At 38.6% G+C, this 20,915-nt stretch overlaps 2 protein-coding genes across 2 annotated transcripts in view; one reads left to right on the forward strand and one right to left on the reverse strand.

Moving 5' to 3' along the window:
* Window positions 1-20,915, reverse strand: part of acvr1bb (activin A receptor type 1Bb) — an 87,772-nt gene that overhangs the window by 65,947 nt on the left and 910 nt on the right. Inside the window, exon 2 of the mRNA XM_052558167.1 lies at window positions 3,511-3,756. Within this exon, the coding sequence (XP_052414127.1) occupies window positions 3,511-3,756 (246 nt within the window). The remainder of the gene's footprint in view (window positions 1-3,510; window positions 3,757-20,915) is intronic.
* On the forward strand, window positions 12,225-13,984 carry LOC127959161 (E3 SUMO-protein ligase ZBED1-like). Its single transcript, XM_052558168.1, has 2 exons — window positions 12,225-12,761; window positions 12,985-13,984. The coding sequence occupies exons 1-2, from the start codon at window positions 12,279-12,281 to the stop codon at window positions 13,879-13,881; spliced, it is 1,380 nt and encodes a 459-aa protein (XP_052414128.1). The 5' UTR covers window positions 12,225-12,278; the 3' UTR covers window positions 13,882-13,984.

Here is a 20,915-nt window from a genome sequence, read left to right on the forward strand (position 1 = left end):
GGATCATCACCTGAGGGATCGTTTTTAGAAGTTCCTGCACGACCTGATCATGGCTGTTTATAGCTGCACCCAACCATTCGTGTTGTTCGTCTATAAGCTCATGTAATCTATCTATCATGTTAAGAGGATCAGGCGGTAACATCTGTAAATGATTGTTAATAATTTCACGTAACTGTCCTGTATTTTTTTGAAAATCATATCTGGGTCTTAATGATCTCTGATCATCTTCTAAAGTGTGGGTATTTAAATCATCGTGACATCTTTTACTACTCATTTTTAAATACTATTTTATTTATTTTTTTTAATGGAAAATACACCTTTTTCAAGTTAAGAGACAAGCGTCCACACTCCTGAAAACACCAACACTCATTCACAATGTGACAACCATATAACAAAAACAGAAACATACAGTAGGTATAGATTCAAAACACCTTTTCTCCGCAACTAAAACAACACCTAATGGCTGGGGGACAATAACATACAATACTGTAAGGTATAAATCGATGACTGCAACAAACAATATAAAAAATTAAAGAAACTAGTGATGATAATTGACTGCCAAGAACAAATCAATAATAAATGTAAGAAATAATTAATGATAATAATGACTCGTTGTCAATAATAAACAATAATGTAATAATGAATCGATGTAAAAAAAAGAAAAAGTTCATTAAAATTAATAATAATAATAAAAAAAGCAACAATTCAATACATATCAAGGTTGTCCACGCATAACACGCTCGTACAAATCGGATAACATTCTTTGCATAAGATTTAAACGTTCTGTGATCAACGTAAGCATTAAAATATACATTTTGTTCGACTTGTACCTGGTGGATTTCTCCCGGTACCCCGATCATGTACAGTTGAAACAGCCGAAATTCACCATATAGCTGTTAGTGGCAACTTTATTTTATCAGTTTATTTAATAGATAACACGACACAAGCGAGGCAGAAGGAAAGTGTGTGTGTGTGTGTGTGTGTGTGTTTATGTGTGTTAATTGACATAGCTTGAGAAATTAAGATTGACAAAAAAGATATATCGACAGAAATAGTCTAGATTTAGTAATTAATTTAAAGGGGGGGGGGGGGTGAAATGATATATTGAAATGAAATAATTCAAAAATTAAGTTGTACGTTTGAAGGAGTATTTTTGTTCCAAAAAAACCTCTTCCGGTTTGTCACAAGTTTCGGAAAGTTTTTTTCGAGTATGGCTCTGTGTGACGTTAGATGGAGCGGAATTTCCTTATATGGGTCCTGAGGCACTTCTGCCGGAAGAGCACGCTCCCGTATAGCAGAGCACTGAGAGCACAACAGACTTCACTGATCAGAGCGAGAGCGTCGCGAAAAGTCACAAAAGAAGTGTGTTTTTGGTTGCCAGGGCAAGACAACCCTGCACAGATTACCAAAAGAGAAACAGCATTAAGGGACCAGTGGATGGAGTTTATTTTTACAGAGCATCAACGGAGTTGTGCAAGTGTTTGTGTTTGTTCCCTGCATTTCGAAGATGCTTGTTTTACAAACAAGGCCCAGTTTGACGCCTCATTTGCACATCGTTTATTTCTTAAGGATGATGCAATCCCAACGAAAAAGCGTCACGATCGTGTGTTGGAACCGCAGGCGGTGAGTAAAACTGCTTCAAATATCTCTGTGTTGTTAACTTAGCTATCGGCGCGTAAGCACATCAAGTAAACAACATGCGATGTTGTCATCAAACTGCACTTTCCACATGTACAGCTTAAAAAAAAAAAAAAGACGACATAAAGTGGAACCATTTTCATTTTCCAAAACCGCTAAGCAAATATATACAGTTTCAGTACATACCACATAGAGACGCCTTTGCTGATGCTGCTCTTGTTAAATTTCAGCCTCTGGATCTGTGTCACAGCTTCCAGACGCTCTCAACGCAAAAGCTTACTGGCGCTCGTGATTCTTTAGTTCCGCCCACACGTGACTCCTCTAGGCGCTCGTGTTTTTCCGGGAAAAATCGGTACAGACTATCTTTCTCTTATAAATATAATAAAAATAAAGACGTTTTGGAGTTATGAAGGATGCAGTACTACTCTATAGGTACTCAAGATTAACAGGATATTGAGTGAAAACGAGCATTTCACCCCCCCTTTAATAAATTAAAAATAAATGACACTTTATTTTTCCAACGATTACTTTTTTTTTTTTTTGACCTACTTTTTTCTATAGGCCTACATCATTTAAAAGTAAAAATTGGTCTTATGTTTAAATGGATATAACATTTCACTAATTAAGAACTGATGTCTATTTATTAAAAACTACTTAGTTTAATCATTTTAACATACATTTAAATCTATTTGCTGCTACTATCACGTCTCCAGTGTTAGAGAGGGCAGGGCTGTAGGCGTGGCTTTTCCGAAGCATTCCCAAGCCTCATTCTAAGTGTGTCAGCGATGCTGTGAAGTCGATTCAACGGAGATGTCGTAACACTTTGCTGGGAGATCTTTTTTTCACGTAAATGCCTACCATCTTTTTTTCTTTCATTTTAACTTTTTCTAACATCGTTAGACGTTTCTGACAAGCGCCAACTTTTGTTTTGTATCGTTGCTTTACATTCGCTTCTTTTTTTAAGTTTGAGATAAGGTACAAATGTTATAAAACTCTGTAGCCTAGCTTTCTTTTCCAACTGGTAACAAAACACCTTTTTGAATAGTAATACCACAAGCTCTCACATCTTTTCCATGTGTTGCTTAACGAACGTATCTGGTAGTTTTTGACTTTAGTTGTTTTAGATAAATAACCAGTAACCTAGTTTTCTTTTTATTTAATTTGTAACAACTTTAACACAGTTTTTACACTTTTCCGAGTATGAAAACGATCATTACATTGTTTCCATTTAGTCTGTGTTTATAACCTTTGTCTTGAAATGCGTGTATTGTGTATTTAAAACCTTAATAAAAACACCCCTTATACCATTTTCACGATTTCACATTTTAATGTTGAAAAAAAGCACATAGTTCCCCAACACATTTTCCCTCCCATCGAAATTCCTTCTCAGGTTCATAAGTTCATATTTAAGTCACTGGGCTGTACAGGGAGGGGAGGGGGGTGTACAAACAGGTGTCCAGAACAGATGGCTTTTATGACCCTCATCAATAAAATCTCATGCATAAACAAACCATCCAGCACACTTCTCCTGCGATGCTAACCCGAACCTGATCCTGAGGTGGAGTTTTCGTAGAAGAGGTCCTGTAAAGTCTTGTCCTTGGTCAGGAACATGTGTTCAGTGCTGGGATCCTCTACCTCCAGTATCTGCCGGTGACCGTAGGCTCGCTGGTGATGATGGAAGAGGAAGAAACCCAGCAGAACCAGCACACACACCACAAACACTGGCCCCACCACCACAGCAGTGAGCTCCACCGGCCCCCAGTCCTGCTCTGAACCTGCTCCTTGAGTCACTGACAGAGAACACGCTGCATTAGATCCTCATCTGGGAGTCAGCAATTGTTACTGATATTGATTAAAAATACTGATGCTCACCGGTTGGTAGTATGAAGTCGATGCGGTTGCAGTAATCAGAGTAACAACAGTGTGTGTTTATCAGTCCCTCCGCGCTGAGGCAGTAGAACGGCTGTCCCGGAGGAACCAGGTTCTCTTTCTCAATGCAGAGCTGCACATGCTGCTCCTGTCCTTCAATGACTGAGGTGGAGGCCATGCACGCCCCCGTGGTCTCGCACTTATACCCATCCTTCACACACTTTGGTGTGGTGCAGTTACACCACAGAGCTGCAGAGAGAACCAAAATTATACATTACATGACATACTAACAGTATAATATACTGAACATTAAGTAAGAGACAATTGATGACGGGCCGTTGAATTACCATTTGCCAGGTTTTTGTCTATAAATGCTCAGTGTGTAGGATTAATAATCTCATTCCACATCTTTGCTGCTAATTCTGAAATGTCATTTTAGAGCCAGTAATGGAGACTTGAGCCATTGATAGCAAACTAATGCAGTCGTGAGAGAAAGATTAAGCGTTTGTGAATCACTCAAATCTGCATCTCTCAACAGAGCCTGGTAAAAGCATCTCAAATAGTGAAACTTTACTCTCATCTGCTTCAAAGACAGTGCTGCTATACCTCGCTAGTGAGAAATATCATGTTGCCTGCTAAACTTTTAAGATGCTAAACTATTTTGCTTATCAAATTGTCAGAGCAGCACTCGGTGTTGGTGTGTCTCCATGTGTGTCCGAGTATGCACTTTCCATATATAATCATGTAATCTTGTGGCAAGTAACATTTTTGTCCTGTTGTTTACTATATTTATTAGCTTGGTCACTGGGTTTTGGTTCTCTTGCTGTATGGACCTTTGAAATAACTGTCATGATAAGTCATAAGTCATGATCAATGATGCGGTCAAGACCCGCCTGGAACTACTGTAGCTGTGCATTCCAAGAACATAAGTTTAACAACTTTAAAGGTGATTCTCTGTATTTAGATTTAGAAAGCTTATTTATTTAGCTTCCAGATGATATATAAGTCTCAATTTGAAAAATTAACTAAAATTTATTAAGAACAGAGTCTTTAATTGGACTTTTATTTTGACGGGTTGACGTACCTTTACAGTTCTGTGTATGTGATGTGATGCTAGTTTTACTCGAATCAAACGGTCAAATGCTCATGAAGTGACTGCCAGAGCAGTTCTGGAGATGTTCATGTGTTCACGTCCTTATTTAGTGAGACAGCAGACGCTGAAATTACAGCGAGCTTCACGCGCGCTTCAGATTCCTTTTATTTACACACACTGAGCTTCCACTCCATTCATTAACACAAGACACGCAGAACATGCAGGATTCATATTTAAATAGACTGCTCCGGCTTAATATTTACAAATATTAGTCCATATCATCATTTGATGTAATGTGCAATGGCCTTTTTTTGATTAATTCATTCAAAATTGGGAAAATTCCTTGCCATTCCACGTTAAACTGTAAATTATGTTTTTATGACTGGATCCCGCGATTCCCTCCGCGTTTTCTGCATCGCAGAAATCATAGGGCCCTAGTTGTCGTATGCCAGCTCTATCTTGCAATGGACCCACGCCACGACGTTTTCTTTACATTTGCCCGTGCCCTCTAATCAAAACACTGCTGACGATTTCGGACGCAGCGCTTGTGTCTCCTTCGAGCGGCAACCAGGCGGCAAGGAAGTCAACCGGAAGTTGAAGTCGGCCGCGTGCCGCCATCTTGTAGCAGAACTTTACTTGCGTTAGCATCCCATTGACTCCCACTCATTTTGGCATCACTTTGACAGCGAATAACTTTACATCTGAGGCGTTTAAAGACTCCATTTGACAATTATTTATTTCTAAAGATACACGACAATGTATAAAGGGCTCCATTACCTTCTATGTTACATTATGGCCCCGTAGAAACAGTTTTTATAAAAATAGGCTAATGATTGCGTCATAATGACACATATAAAAAACACATACACAACACAAAGTACCGATAAGAATACCGTTAAAGTACCGGACCGTTAAGCAGTATCGGTAAGAGTAGTAATACCGTTAAAACCTTAACGATACCCATCCCTATTAAAAACTATAGACATGAAGTAACGCATGCAAACAAATGCAAACACATACAACATAAAAAAAATTTTTTTAAATACTAAAACTTCCTTAATTAAAATAATTACCACAACTAAAATTAAACCGAAAAATAAAGTATAATGCTAAATATTAACTAAAATTATATTAAAATACCTTTATGCAAAAAAAAAAAAGAAAAAGAAAAAAAGAAACAAGTAAAAATTAACTTTTAGTTTAAAATCATAGCCTAATTAGGGGTTTTCTTAGCTGTAGGGGGTTGTTTCAACTGGACCCAGACCCTCGCTGATGTAAGTAACATTATCAATTCAACAAATCATCACCTACTAATGAAAACAGTAATTGTTGTGAATCTGTCGTCTTGCATATAATGCTGTGTGTGACACGATGACCTGTACAGTCGTGGCCAAAAGTTTTGAGAATTACATTAATATTAGTTTTCAAATAGTAATGAAAAACTTCTGGGCCAAAACCTGACTGATAGCAACCCATTCTTTCATAATCACTTCTTGGAGTTTGCCAGAATTAGTGTCAGAATTTTGTTTGTCCACCTGCCTCTTGAGGATTGACCACAAGTTCTCAATGGGATTAAGATCTGGGGAGTTTCCAGGCCATGGACCCAAAATTCCAACATTCTGGTCCCCGAGCCACTTAGTTATCACTTTTGCCTTATGGCACGGTGCTCCATCCTGCTGGAAAATGCATTGTTCTTCACCAAACTGTTGTTGGATTGTTGGAAGAAGTTGCTGTTGGAGGGTGTTTTGGTACCATTCTTTATTCATGGCTGTGTTTTGGGGCAGAATTGTGAGTGAGCCCACTCCCTTGGATGAGAAGCAACCCCACACATGAATGGTGTCAGGATGCTTTACTGTTGGCATGACACAGGACTGATGGTAGCGCTCACCTTTTCTTCTCCGGACAAGCCTTTTCCAGGTGCCCCAAACAATTCAAATTCGGTGTTCAGGTGTTTTGAGATGCCTCTCTCTGCGTGAGCCCTGAACACCAGAACACTGCGGTGCTGAAGTGGGCTCTTACACATCCTTTTCTGTTTGTTTAAACTGCGACTTGTTTTTGTTCATTGAGGTGCAGGAGGAACTTAAAGGAGAACTTTGCAAATGAGAGGTCGGTTCAGTGTTGCTGTCTGTGAGACGCGGCTGTCTCTCCCCGTGCGCACCGAGAACAGCGCGAGTAACCAGCTACTCAGTTCAGCTTTTCCGTGTCTTTTGTTTGAATGCTTCAAAGTCTTTTGAATGGTTACATTTGCAAGTGGCAAGGCTTAAATAACATGTGAAAATGATACGCTTTCTTGTCGACACGCAGCAGCGTTCTGTCAACTGTCCTGAGCGTCCAGCTATACTGGCCTTTCTTACATATTATTGCTCGGTGTAAGAGATAAATAAAGATTAAAGGTAAACAGTACCAGTACGTGTGATTGCGTGTGTGAATTAGTTATACTAGGGGTGTAACGGTACGCAAAAATCACGGTTCGGTACGTACCTCGGTTTTAAAGTCACGGTTCGGTTCATTTTCGGTACAGTAAGGGAAAGAAATGCAACTATTAAACTGCAGGTTGTTTATTACTATACACTTTTTTATATACTTTAAAAAAATATATATTTAAAATAAAAAAAAGAAAAATAAATAAAATACTGCTGCAAAGTTATCCACTAAATAAAATACTCTCAGTCTCAAACCAATATCATATAATAAAATATAATGAAAAATATAAATAAATAACTATGATTACAGTGCAGCATTACCAATTCCAGCTTGTAGGCCTGCCTCACCAGAACCGTGTCGTGCCTGCTGCTGTAGGTGACAGGGAGACCGCCGACAGACCAGGCTCTTGTCTTCATCACAACAATATATATACTTCATGTTGAGCATAAATATAAAGCCTACTGATAAAGGACACCGTCAACAGTATTGATGGCAAAATAAACTATGTTTGACAGGTGCAATATTTGAAAATTATTCATTTATTTTTTAACTACATTTATATCTGAATTTATGTCAATCTATAGACTTTCAAACATCAAAGTGTCATGAATTAATATGTATTTGTGTACAAAATGACACAAACATATTTTCCTATTCTATTTTGCCTGGAAACGCTTCCAACACGCTTGCTTGTCCCGTGAAAAATAGGCTTTTATTTCTAGTATGCACGCGTTTTCCGTGCTTGAGACGCACATCTCACTCAAGCAGTCTGCAAGCTGTAACCTGTTAACATGGGAGCGGCACGCAGCTGAGACGCTTGCGCCACGCATCCAAGTGTGTCGCCGGCATTAGAATCAGCTGCAGGGTGGGATTTGCGCTGAACGCGGAGACTTCCGCCACTTAATATGTTCATTTGGAAACACGAAAATGTACATATTTTCCACACACAAAATATTGCATTCCGTCATTCGGTACACACGTGCACCGAACCGAAAGCCCTGTACCGAAACGGTCCGGTACCAATACACGTACCGTTACACCCCTAAGTTATACCATCTCTATATTATTGTGAAGCTGGGGGTTGTAAATAGCCTAGTTCCTTCAAAAGCAGAAAAATATGCTATAATAAGTTTTAAGATTCTAAGATACTTTATTGATAAATCAAAGGACAGTGCTGTCAACCGCGTTCCTATGTGTGCGCGATCTTCACAGCTATGAGTTTTCATGCCACAATGCAGCTGCGCAAACATGGTAGCTCGATATAATAATACAAATCCGATCGTCTAATCGCTTGAACGTCCAAACTAGGGATGTCAAATTTCGATTATTTCCATGATCGATCGTCGTTTAAATTAACGATCAATTAATCGATTAATCGTTAACCATAATACTGCAAAACGCGTCTATTGCAGGCACGCAGTCAGCGGTATGACAGGATGTGCAAAAGCCACACACACACACACACACAAAACGCTTTCTCACTTGAATTAAAGAGGTTTTAGTCTGAATAAAATGCTAGTAGCAGGATTATAAAATGAATAGATGCGATTATGACCATTTGATAAAATGAAGAGAGCGCGCCATACTTTTGAGGTCATTTTACTTTGTTGACAGTTTCCAATCCTGCACGGAGAACGCTGAACGCGCCTCTTTAAATGGTTTTGTGGTGCTCGTTGTTGTATTTTAAAGCACAATTGCAATGTTTTCAACTGACATTATTGTATAAAATTATCCGAAATGTGGAGCGCGTGTGACTGCGCTGCACATTAAGTGAACTACATCGGCGCTGCTGCACCAAAACACAGTTGCTCACATTAATTTGATCCTGCTGGATTCTGTCCTAGAAAATGTCAGATTTTTAAAAATCCGGCATACAGCGCATTAGATCGTGACAGTGCATGCGTGCAGACGAGGATGAGCGAGCGCGGCTTTGGCTAGATTTATTTGGAGGTTATTGCTCATGTCTCATTCGGCACAAATCGAAATGTTTCCATATTCGCAATGTATTTGAATGTTAAACTATTATTTATAATGTAAACTAGGCTTGTACTTAACACGCATTCGCATATAGACGGAAAAGATGATCCTCTTCATATGAGCAAAAACGTCCTTGGAACAGCAGAGAGGACCGGTATACTACGGTCTATTTAAACTGACCAGTGTAACCTTTTAATGTTTAGTTCACATTTTATTTTGATAATGAACAGACTGCGATCTAACTTTGAATCGCTAGAATATACGTGTGCAGCAGGCTCCGGGGCGATCGAAACAGCTGAGACATTAAAAAATATATATATTTTCCGCAAAAGTGTTTACTTTCATTTGTGCACACTCACAATAAAAACAGAAGATTTGTGCTCTTGTAAAATAAAGCAAACAAACAGAATGCGTTGTCATCCTTTTTTTTTTTTTTGTGAACTTATGGAGCGCCCACACTTCTGTTTTAAATCCGTTAATCTTAATTAGCCTATTTAAGTCGGATATATTTCGCATAGGCTATTAAAAAAAAAAAAAAAAAAAAAAAAAAAAAAACGAAAACAAATTGTTATTTTTATGTTGGGCCTATTACTTAGTAGGCTATAAATTTTCCTTAAAGCATCCCATTTTGTCCCAGGGCTTAGAACCTGTGCCCTGGTCAGGTCCATGCAGAAACTTGTGAACGATGCTCGGCGTCACCGTTTAGTGACAGCAGTGAATGCTCCGGGAATGTGTCGGTCACAGCGCCTATTAATCGCTGTTTTGAATCCAGCAATTATTTATTTAGAAATGATAAGATCTGATTATGACAAGTGTGGTATAAAAGCTTTGTTTATTAGAGGAATAATAGGTTAACTGGAAAATGTTAGATTGCGACCATGCTTTTGGACCCCATAGTCTTCATTTACGCGGCTTTGTTCTGGTTTGCCGGTTGGTCACGAATTTCCTCAAATTCAGTATATTTAGGCATTGTTTCTTTTCCTAAATCTTCATAGTCTAACCCTCTAATTTCCCAGGTTTATTTTATTATCTTTCGCTTTTAATAACTGTTTTCGCATCTCTTACTGTGGTAAACATGGGAAGGGAAATTAAAGATTTCATGAATTAAGAATTCGTTCGATTTATTAATTTGTTCCCTTATTTCACTTAAATCATGGGTTATTTAGGGAACAAAATTAATGAAACATGGACAATTGCCACATTAATAATTCGTAGGAATGAATTAACAAGTTGTAGGAATGAATAGACTACCTGTCCTGTCACTGTGTCCCGCAGCCCTGCAAAGCGCACGATATAAAACAGTTATCTGATGAAATGATTAGTAACTACATTTCTATTGCATTTAATGTTGAAGAACTTTTATGTTGTTTCTATTTTAATGTACTTTAAAGTTTAAATCACATTAAAAGCTTAATTTGTACATTGTGAATGAATGATGATGCTTTTATATATCGTCACCGTCACTCACAGCCGCTCGCACGTGTTGAGTGCGCATGAGCCGCACGCAGCCCAACATTGAATCGGTTAACCGACCATCGATAGCCTTAATCGATTGCATCTCTTATCGACAATTAATCGATCATCGATTAATCGTTGACATCCCTAGTCCAAACCATAAAACAAATACAACTGACAAAGTTTAGTGAAGACTCACCGCTTGGCGTTCACCTCCGTGCTTTGCTTTTATGCCACTGACTGGCAGAGTCATGTGGCTACACACGCTTTTAAGGGGGAAGTATCTACAGGAAATAACCAAAATAACCAACATGGGAAAATTACGTCGGTTATAGGTTCTAAATTTTGGTTTCGATTATTTTCGATTAATCGTCCAGCCCTACTAAATATTAAAACAAGCATATGTGCACAGTACCTATAACTGCGCTTTGTATCTGCTGATTGCTGATCAAGATTTACATGCTCACTGACCGGTATACTCTCAATCATTTCATTCACGAACGAGAAGTGTCAGTTCATTCATCTCTTTCAGTGAAGGGTGTGTTCATTCACTACATTCAACAAATCACATGCTCAGTCACATTTCATACTCAAAAGCTATTGGCTCGAGGTTAAGTAACTCTGACAGGATGAAACAGTTCACAGAGCAAGTTTACAATATGAAGTATTGCTACGAAGTCTAAGTAGCATATCTTCAACATATCTTCTGTGATGTCCCCGATGTGCGGGCGGGTAAAGAAATTTTACTTTATTTGCAGGGCGGGCCAAATTATTTCATAAAAGCGGGAGACTCTGGTTGGACAAAAACCCAACCCACGCATCACTAGGCTGCATGTGCGAGAACGAGTGATACTGTGGCCACCGGTCCACGACTGTTAGAAAAAGATGACGCTAGGGCTGGGCGATATATCTAACGATATGATCATGCGCATTAGGGTTGGGCGATGTCCCTTAAATTGGCAGTTGACGATGTTTACAGTAAAACATCGGGATGGACGATGATATCGTCAGGGGGGGGGGGGGGGGATTTTAATTTTTCGTTATTATATAATTATTATTCGTTATTTTACTTTATTACTTTATTTATTTTATTTCCCAACTAATGACTCATTCGCGATTTCCAATAGGTTGCACATAAGGGGGAAAAAGTAGCGTCCTACACTTAAGAAGAGTTGTGCAATTTTTAATATGTTTTTAATATATCTTTTTACATAAATATTTTTTTTTCTTCTTAAAAACTATAATTTCGTCATCCGGGCTTTCCAATAGGTTTCACGTGAGGGGGGGGGGGGGGGGGGAGTAGCGTCCTTCCACTTAAAGAGTTGATACAATGGCGTTGGTATTGGTTGCTAAAAAAGGTACTACTTCGCCTATATGGCATTTTTTTGGATTTAGACCTGATGAGAGAGGGCAGCCAAGGGACCTGACTGAAGCTGTGTGCAAGATCTGCTCATGTGTCATCCGCGCAAAAGATGGGCAGACGACCAATCTTCATGACCACTTGCGTGTTCGCCATCCAGCAGAATATGCCACTTTGCCTGCACGTGCTGGACCTAGCAAAAAAGCTAGCCAGGGTCAGCAGACAATAACTGGGGCTTTTGCAAAAGGCACTAAATATAAAACCGACAGTGACAGATGGAGGCAGTTGACAGATGCGGTAACTCGCTTCCTGGCCAAAGAAATGGTTTCGTTCAATACAGTGGAGAAGCCGTCCTTCAAGGCCATGCTGCATACCTTTGATAAACAGTATGAGCTGCCCGGTCGGAAATATTTCTCAAAGACGGCTATCCCAAACCTTTTCAACGAGGTTAGAAGTAACATCATGAAAGAGCTGGGTGATGTAGAATATTTGGCCCTGACAACGGACATGTGGTCCAGCTGTAATATGATGCCCTACATGTCAGTGACAGCGCATTATATAAATAAAGAGTGGACACTGCAGTCCAAGTGCTTACAAACTTGTTTCATGCCCGAGAGCCATACAGCAGATAATTTAGAAGAAGCACTGCGCGAGGCAATAAATGACTGGAAACTACAAGAGAAACAAATTGCCTGTATAACTACCGACAATGGGGCGAATATTGTTGCAGCCATCCGGCAGTTGAAATGGCCATGGTTAAGTTGCTTTGGGCACAACTTGAACCTGGCCATAAACAACTCGCTTGCGCAACAGAGGGCCAGCACAGACCGAGCTTTCGGGGTTTGCCGGGCAGTCAACACTGCGTTTTCGCACAGCTGGCTAAGGCGACGTGAACTGCAGAAAGCACAAGTGGAAATGAAACTCCCTGAGCACTCACTGATCACGGTAATTTTTTTAAAACCGTTATCTAACAACGAACAAATTATTTAAAAACTATTTAAAAAATGTAAAAAACAATATATATATATATATATATATATATATATATATATATATATATATATATATATATATATATATATATATATATATATATAAAAAACAAAAAAACATGATCGTTTAAATTATTTATTATTTATTTTATTATTTACTGCGTCTTTACTGACAGGACTGTGCAACACGATGGGGCTCAAAACAGCAAATGGTGGAGAGAATTCTGGAGCAGGAGCAAGCCATCAAACGTGTGTTTGCCCAAGACAAAAGCCGCCGCCCACTCCCCCAGCTGACATGGCAAGACATGACTGTTCTGGAATCTGTGAACAACGCGCTGAAGCCAGTAGCGGACTTCACGGACATTCTCTCTGGAGAAAATTACGTAACGGTGTCCTCACTGCTGCCCATGTTGGCCCATTTAGAAGGTGTGCTGGAGGAGTCAGTTGATGATTCCAAACTGACAGCCGACCTGAAGCGTGTCATCCTGGAGCAGATGGAAGGCAGATATGGTGATGACACCATCCAGAGGATGATGCGTAAAGCAACGCTGCTTGACCCAAGGTACCGAGGGGACCATATGAAACCTCCAGAACTTCATTCTACAAAATCTGAAATAATGGAAGAGACTGTGAGAGAGATTGATCTGTCGCTGCCAAGGCCAACACCAGGTCCCTCACATGCTGGAGAAGATGTAGAGGAACCAGATGCCGGCGTCGCCACCGTGCCTAAGAAAAAAAAGTGGTCTTTAGGCAGCCTTCTTGTGAAGAGAGCAGGCACAGCAGCTGCAGCCAAGCTCACTGATGAGCAAAAGGTCGAGTCAGAAATGACCATTTACCTGCAGGAAATGGCCATCGATGGGGAAGAGGACCCACTGACTTGGTGGAAAACGAACGAAAAAAGGTTTCCGTTCATGGCCAGATTAGCACGGAAATATCTGTGCATATGTGCTACCAGTACTCCTTCAGAGCGGGTCTTCAGCACAGCGGGGAGTGTAGTTACTCCAATTCGCAGCTTATTGAAACCAGACAAAGTGAACATGTTGGTATTTCTGGCCAGAAACATCGAAATTTAAACATGGTATATGTATGTAAATCCCGCGTTTCGGTCTGATTGTCGTTCCCGTTTTCTTGTTCTTTGTTGTTCTTCTGTGTTTTAATAAATTTGTGTTATCTGAATTACCTTCATTCTTTCGTTTGATTTGACATCATGGCCAAGGAAAATTGTCTTTAAAGGTATTTATTAACCAGACAAAAGTTAATTGACGTTCGCTGAATTCTGTGTTTAAACTGCCGCTTCAGTGCAGTAAAGCCACACATCTATGTAACAATGAGCACGATCTCCCGAGAACACTACAATAGGATACTTATAATTCATTAATAAGGCCTGTTTTCTTGTACAAAATACAAATTTAAAATAAATGTACGGTGTTTAACATGCAAAAAAAGACAAGATTCTAACAATGTCAAGATCAAATGCCTCACATTTTCACATACTAACACACGTCACGTCTATGGCATAGACTACAGTGAGTATTTAAAATAGCATATATGCATTAGTAATATTCTCAATTTAATTTACAGAGCAATTCCTGCAAAGATTTTAGATTAACTATAGTCTATAGATGAAACTAGGATTAGTGTGTGTATTTTTTACAGTCTATGGTGTCGACTCGCAGCGGGGCGGGGGTGGGGGCGTGGCATCACGATGGTGTCTCTCCATCGTGATGTCAGTCAGCCATCACGATGGACGATGATATCGTCCATCGGCACAACCCTAATGCGCATCTAATCAGTAAAGCTGCTTCCATGATTACTTCTAAATCACCATCACCTGCTTTTAACCCCTTACTAGTAACCCCCCTTTTTTGGCATGGAGACCGAAATTACATACCCAAAATAAAAAGGTTTCTGCTCATGATTCTTTCTGACTAGATACATAATCAACCTTTGTTCACAAAGCTGACACTTTAAAGTTTACTGTTCAGGAATCAGAATCACTCAGACTGTTATGATAATAGAGATATATAAGCTCAAACATAAAAACAAAAATAAAAATATTAAAAACATATGTTTTAAATGTATTTTAACCCCTTACTAGTAACCCCCCTTTTTTGGCATGGAGACCGAAATTACATACCCAAAATAAAAAGGTTTCTGCTCATGATTCTTTCTGACTAGATACATAATCAACCTTTGTTCACAAAGCTGACACTTTAAAGTTTACTGTTCAGGAATCAGAATCACTCAGACTGTTATGATAATAGAGATATATAAGCTCAAACATAAAAACAAAAATAAAAATATAAAAAACATATGTTTTAAATGTATTTAAAAAAATGTTGATGTAGGAAATGAGTTTGAAAACACAGTGTAGCTAAGGCCACAAGTCTTCCAAACCTTCATAAAAAAAATTTCATAATCGAATCTGTAAAACTGTGAATTTTATGAAATATTTTCTAAGGCCATGTCATGTGTGTTTTTAGATAAGGCTAATCAGATTGATTTATGGCCCTTGTCATCTCTGTAAGATCTCACATGTAAACATTCCTGTGCTCTTTGTGTATGTTTCACTGTTGAAAACTGCCCGAATCATGATTGTATTGTTCTCACCAAACGAGTCTTTCACACCTCCGCCAAGTATGACACATTATCCGCATTATTCTTTTATCATTATTCTTTTGTTTTTATTCCACCTTTATTAGCCTTGATTGTGGTTTTTCAGGCTTTACAAAGCAACAAAGCAGCGATCTCACTTCAGTCTCTCTTTGCATTTAGCCCTTATTTATCAAAAGTCTTACTATAAAAATACAACAAAACATTTTCTTACGACCTTACGTGAATTATTGAGACAAAAATGCATTATGAAGAAGAAAAGCACCTGCTATTAGTAGCATTGGTGCTAACGTTAGCATCAAGCTACATCTGACAATTTATGAAATTATTAGTACACTTTTACTAAAAACTCACTTTAAACCCCGATCGAGTGTTTATAATAACTTCCTTTAGCGATCAGGGGTGGAATTTGGTCGTTTACTGTTGTAAAAATATGTTATTTGTAGCCTTTTTCATCGCTGCACAAGTTAGCATTTCCGATGTACATTTTCGATTTTTTTTATAAAAACGCCCCAGATCTCAAGAAATTCTCATACCAAGCTTTACTATCGTAATCGCGGGTTTATTGTTCGGATATTTTGTGTGTACAGAGGTGTTTCAGTGTTGTTTTGGCCAGATAACTACCAGGAAGTGTGCAGGAAGCATGTGACACGATGGGGCGGTGTCCAGATATGAAACTCTAAGATTGATGTTTGAAAGACCCAATCAGAGTCTGAGTCACACACCGCACGAGCTGCCGGCACAGCAAACACATACACAGATCGCTGGCAGAGGCTGTTTATCATCTGATCGCGTAAATCCGTGGAAAATGAATAGAAATGACGATTCTGTCTGAAGAAATATGAAGTAAACATCAGTAAATATATCCATATATCTCCGCAGATATGCATCTTTGGTCTATAAATCCTTATTGACGCTGTTCAGTGAGTCTATGTGAACACAAATAAACCGCTCTTGACGTGACTGAATATGACTGAGAGGTGAATTTCTATTCAAAATGTGGCATAATACGGATTTATTATTTTGCACTCCTGACATAAATCACTAAATATCTGTCACTGCAACAATGTTTTATCAAAATATTGGTCAAATATCGAAGCTAGAGTCTTTAAACTTTCAATTGATGCATAGTTTGTCCAGATGAAGTAAGACAGTGATGTTTAATGTGCTGTGAAAGTGAAACAATAATAAACTGGGGCCGTCAGCGATGTTTGCACGTAAAGGGGTTAAAAAATGTTGATGTAGGAAATGAGTTTGAAAACACAGTGTAGCTAAGGCCACAAGTCTTCCAAGACTTCATAAAAAATTTCATAATCGAATCTGTAAAACTGTGAATTTTATGGAATATTTTCTAAGGCCATGTCATGTGTGTTTTTAGATAAGGCTAATCAGATTGATTTATGGCCCTTGTCATCTCTGTAAGATCTCACATGTAAACATTCCTGTGCTCTTTGTGTATGTTTCACTGTTGAAAACTGCCCGAATCATGATTGTATTGTTCTCACCAAACGGTTGTTTCACACCTCCGCCAAGTATGACACATTATCCGCATTATTCTTTTATCATTATTCTTTTGTTTTTATTCCACCTTTATTAGCCTTGATTGTGGTTTTTCAGGCTTTACAAAGCAACAAAGCAGCGATCTCACTTCAGTCTCTCTTTGCATTTAGCCCTTATTTATCAAAAGTCTTACTATAAAAATACAACAAAACATTTTCTTACGACCTTACGTGAATTATTGAGACAAAAATGCATTATGAAGAAGAAAAGCACCTGCTATTAGTAGCATTGGTGCTAACGTTAGCATCAAGCTACATCTGACAATTTATGAAATTATTAGTACACTTTTACTCAAAACTCACTTTAAACCCCAATCAAGTGTTTATAATAACTTCCTTTAGTGATCAGGGGTGGAATTTGGTCGTTTACTGTTGTAAAAATATGTTATTAGTAGCCTTTTTCATCGCTGCACAAGTTAGCATTTCCGATGTACATTTTCGATTTTTTTTATAAAAACGCCCCAGATCTCAAGAAATTCTCATACCAAGCTTTACTATCGTAATCGCGGGTTTATTATTCGAAAATTTTGTGTGTACAGAGGTGTTTCAGTGTTGTTTTGGCCAGATAACTACCAGGAAGTGTGCAGGAAGCATGTGACACGATGGGGCGGTGTCCAGATATGAAACTCTAAGATTGACGTTTGAAAGACCCAATCAGAGTCTGAGTCACACACCGCACGAGCTGTGACCACTGCACGCACACACAGATCGCTGGGAGAGACTGTTTATCATCTGATCGCGTAAATCCGTGGAAAATGAATAGAAATGACGATTCTGTCTGAAGAAATATGAAGTAAATAGGGATGCACCGAATGTTCGGCAACCGAAATTATTCGGCCGAAAATAGCCAAAAAAGCACTTTCGGTGTTCGGCCGAATAAGTAAAAAGGCCGAATAAATTTTGCCGAACAATGACGTTTTTAATGACGCAATCAAATAACCCGCGTAGAGTGATAGGCGCGCGCTTTATGCAGCAAACATGTCAGCAGTGTGGAAACACTTTAAAAAGTGTCAGATAAAGATGCAAAAACGGCCGTTTGCAGACATTGTTCTGGATTTGGGAAAGCCGCTAGGTGATGGAGACTGTCAGGTGATGCACAGCGCAGTAGATGAAAACAGAGAGCAGAGAGTAAACGGGCTCGTACTACATATGAGCCGCGCACAGTCTCGCTGTCTGACATGTTCGATGAGATCCTCCAAGAGAATAACCCATTTGCAAGACAGAGGACAAGCTCGACTGCTCAACAGTTAGATGGGCAGTGTTGTGCCTGAACGCGTTCATTGAACGATAGTTCATGAACTCGTTCATATTTTGGGCGAACGTGAACTGAACGTGCTGTATTAATGCCTGATGAACGTTACTGTCAACTCGTTCATTCTGGTGTCTGTGAACGGCACGCTCTCTCAGGTTAACTTCGTTCAATAGGGTGCCAGATTTCTATAGAGCCTTCCTGGCGAAAGCCCGGCTAAAACACACCGTAAACGGGTCTTAATATGTAGCGAAAAAACACCCAATCTGGCAACACCAGCCACCAGTGGCGCACAGTCGTCCGCCACATGCGCGACGCGTCATCAAAAAAAAAAAGGCGACAGCAGCATGTAGCAAGAAGGTGTATGATCATTTAAAATAATTTTTTTATGATGTTTATGACAATGTCGGTGAGAATGGGAGACAAAGCATTAATGCAACAATGGGGGAATGCTGCCCCCTCAATCCTAATGTAAACCCTGGTTGGATAAGGATTCAAAACTGGATATTATATGAAGATGAAATCTGAGCATAGCTTCATTGTTAAAACTGATAAAATAATTGCTGTCTGTGATTCTATATGGGCTGTGGCAATAATTGTGAAAAATAATAGCTTGCAGCAACATATGGAAAAAAAGAACTATGAACTAGTTCATTTTTGGAACTTAGTGAACTTAGTTCAAAATTTTGTAGTTTGAACTATGAACTGAACTAGTTCATTTTAAAATTTGTGAATTGAACTTTGATCTAGTTCATGTAGAAAGTGAACTTTCCCAACACTGTAGATGGGTATCTCTCAGAAGTCCCCATCCCCACGAGCAATAACCCTCTCGAATTTTGGAGGACCAATCAAGGCCGCTTTCCTGACCTGGCGCAGATGGCACGCAGGTAGGCTCCTTGTATGGGAAATTAATTTAAGATTTTATTTATATTTTGGATTATGGTAACACTTTATAAGTAGTTTCTATTTTTAACATTAACTAACAATGAAAAACCCTTATTAAAAGCATTTATTAATCTTAATGTTAACATTTACTAATACAGTATTAAAATTAAGTATCACATTTGTAATTTCTGAATTAAAAAGTATCAAAAGTGGTAGGCCTATTTGTTAAAATTGTTAATGCACTTATACTAACATGAACTAAATATTTTTTATTATCTTACATTAATGAAGATTAATAAATACCATAACAAATGTATTGCTCATTGTTAGTTAATGCAATAATGTTAACAAACATTGTAAAGTGTTACTACCTATATTTTATATGTATTTTGTGAAAATTCTGAACTATTTTCAGTGTAGTAAAATAGTAGGCCTACACTGGGTTTCAACCATTTCATTATCTTGAAGACATTGTTCGTTTTGAAATGAGCAACTGTCAGAAAACTGCAATAAAATTTTCAACTATTCTGCAGGTACTTGTCTGCTCCATGCACAAGCACCAACAGTGAGAGACTGTTTAGTGCTGCATCTCATGTCCATACCTGCAAACTCAGAAGGACTGAAAAAGGTGACAGATTGGCAAAATAAATGGAAAAAATGCGAAACACCGCGTTCGGTATTCGGCCTTGGCCTTCGGCCAAGCATTTCATTATTATTCGGCTTCGGCTTCGGCCAAGAATTTCATTTCGGTGCATCCCTAGAAGTAAACATCAGTAAATATATCCATATATCTCCGCAGATATGCATCTTTGGTCTATAAATCTTTATTGACGCTGTTCAGTGAGTCTGTGTGAACACAAATAAACCGCTGCTGACCTGTCTGAATATGAGTGAGTTGTGAATTTCTATTCAAAATGTGGCATAATACGGATTTATTATTTTGCACTCCTGACATAAATCACTAAATATCGGTCACTGCAACAATGTTTTATCAAAATATTGGTCAAATATCGAAGCTTGAGTCTTTAAACTTTCCATTGATGCACAGTTTGTCCAGATGAAGTAAGACAGTGATGTTTAATGTGCTGTGAAAGTGAAACAATAATAAACTGGGGCCGTCAGCGATGTTTGCACGTAAAGGGGTTAAATGAAGCAACATTTAATAGACAGAGCCGTAGATCCCTGACAAGCTTAAGAATATCGCGTTCATTATCGAAGGCGATTCATCTGGGATAATGAACGCAATATTGCATAGCTTGTCAGCGATCTACGGTCATTGCTCCATTTTTTTTTTTTTTTTATATTTCATACACATATACACACATATATATATATATATAAGCTCTTGGACAAAATCTAAAATATCTTAAACTGTGTTCTGAAGATGAACGGAGGTCTTACAGGTTTGGAACAACATGAGGGTGAGTCATTAATGACATAATTTTCATTTTTGGGTGAACTAACCCTTTAACAGTAATAAAGAAAACAATTAGGTCATTGTTGAGTCATATCCTTATTTTCTCCCTTCTTCACAAGGAACGGAGATTTAACCCACGCAACCATCATCAAAACCTGTGCTCAGAGATTATTGTATCCCAAAACCATATCATCACTCAAAAGGAAAGCATCAATCTGACACACACCTTCCTTCTGTCCTGATATTAACATGTCATTTCATACTGAGAGCAACCATTTACTTGATTTTCCACTGTACTTATAGTGAACTGAGCTCCTCTCTATTGAGCTAAACACAACACTAAACAGATCATTAATAACAAACACTAATGAACATTTGGAGGAA

Source organism: Carassius gibelio, chromosome B6 (assembly GCF_023724105.1).
Source record: "Carassius gibelio isolate Cgi1373 ecotype wild population from Czech Republic chromosome B6, carGib1.2-hapl.c, whole genome shotgun sequence".
NCBI classification, from domain to species: Eukaryota; Metazoa; Chordata; class Actinopteri; order Cypriniformes; family Cyprinidae; genus Carassius; species Carassius gibelio.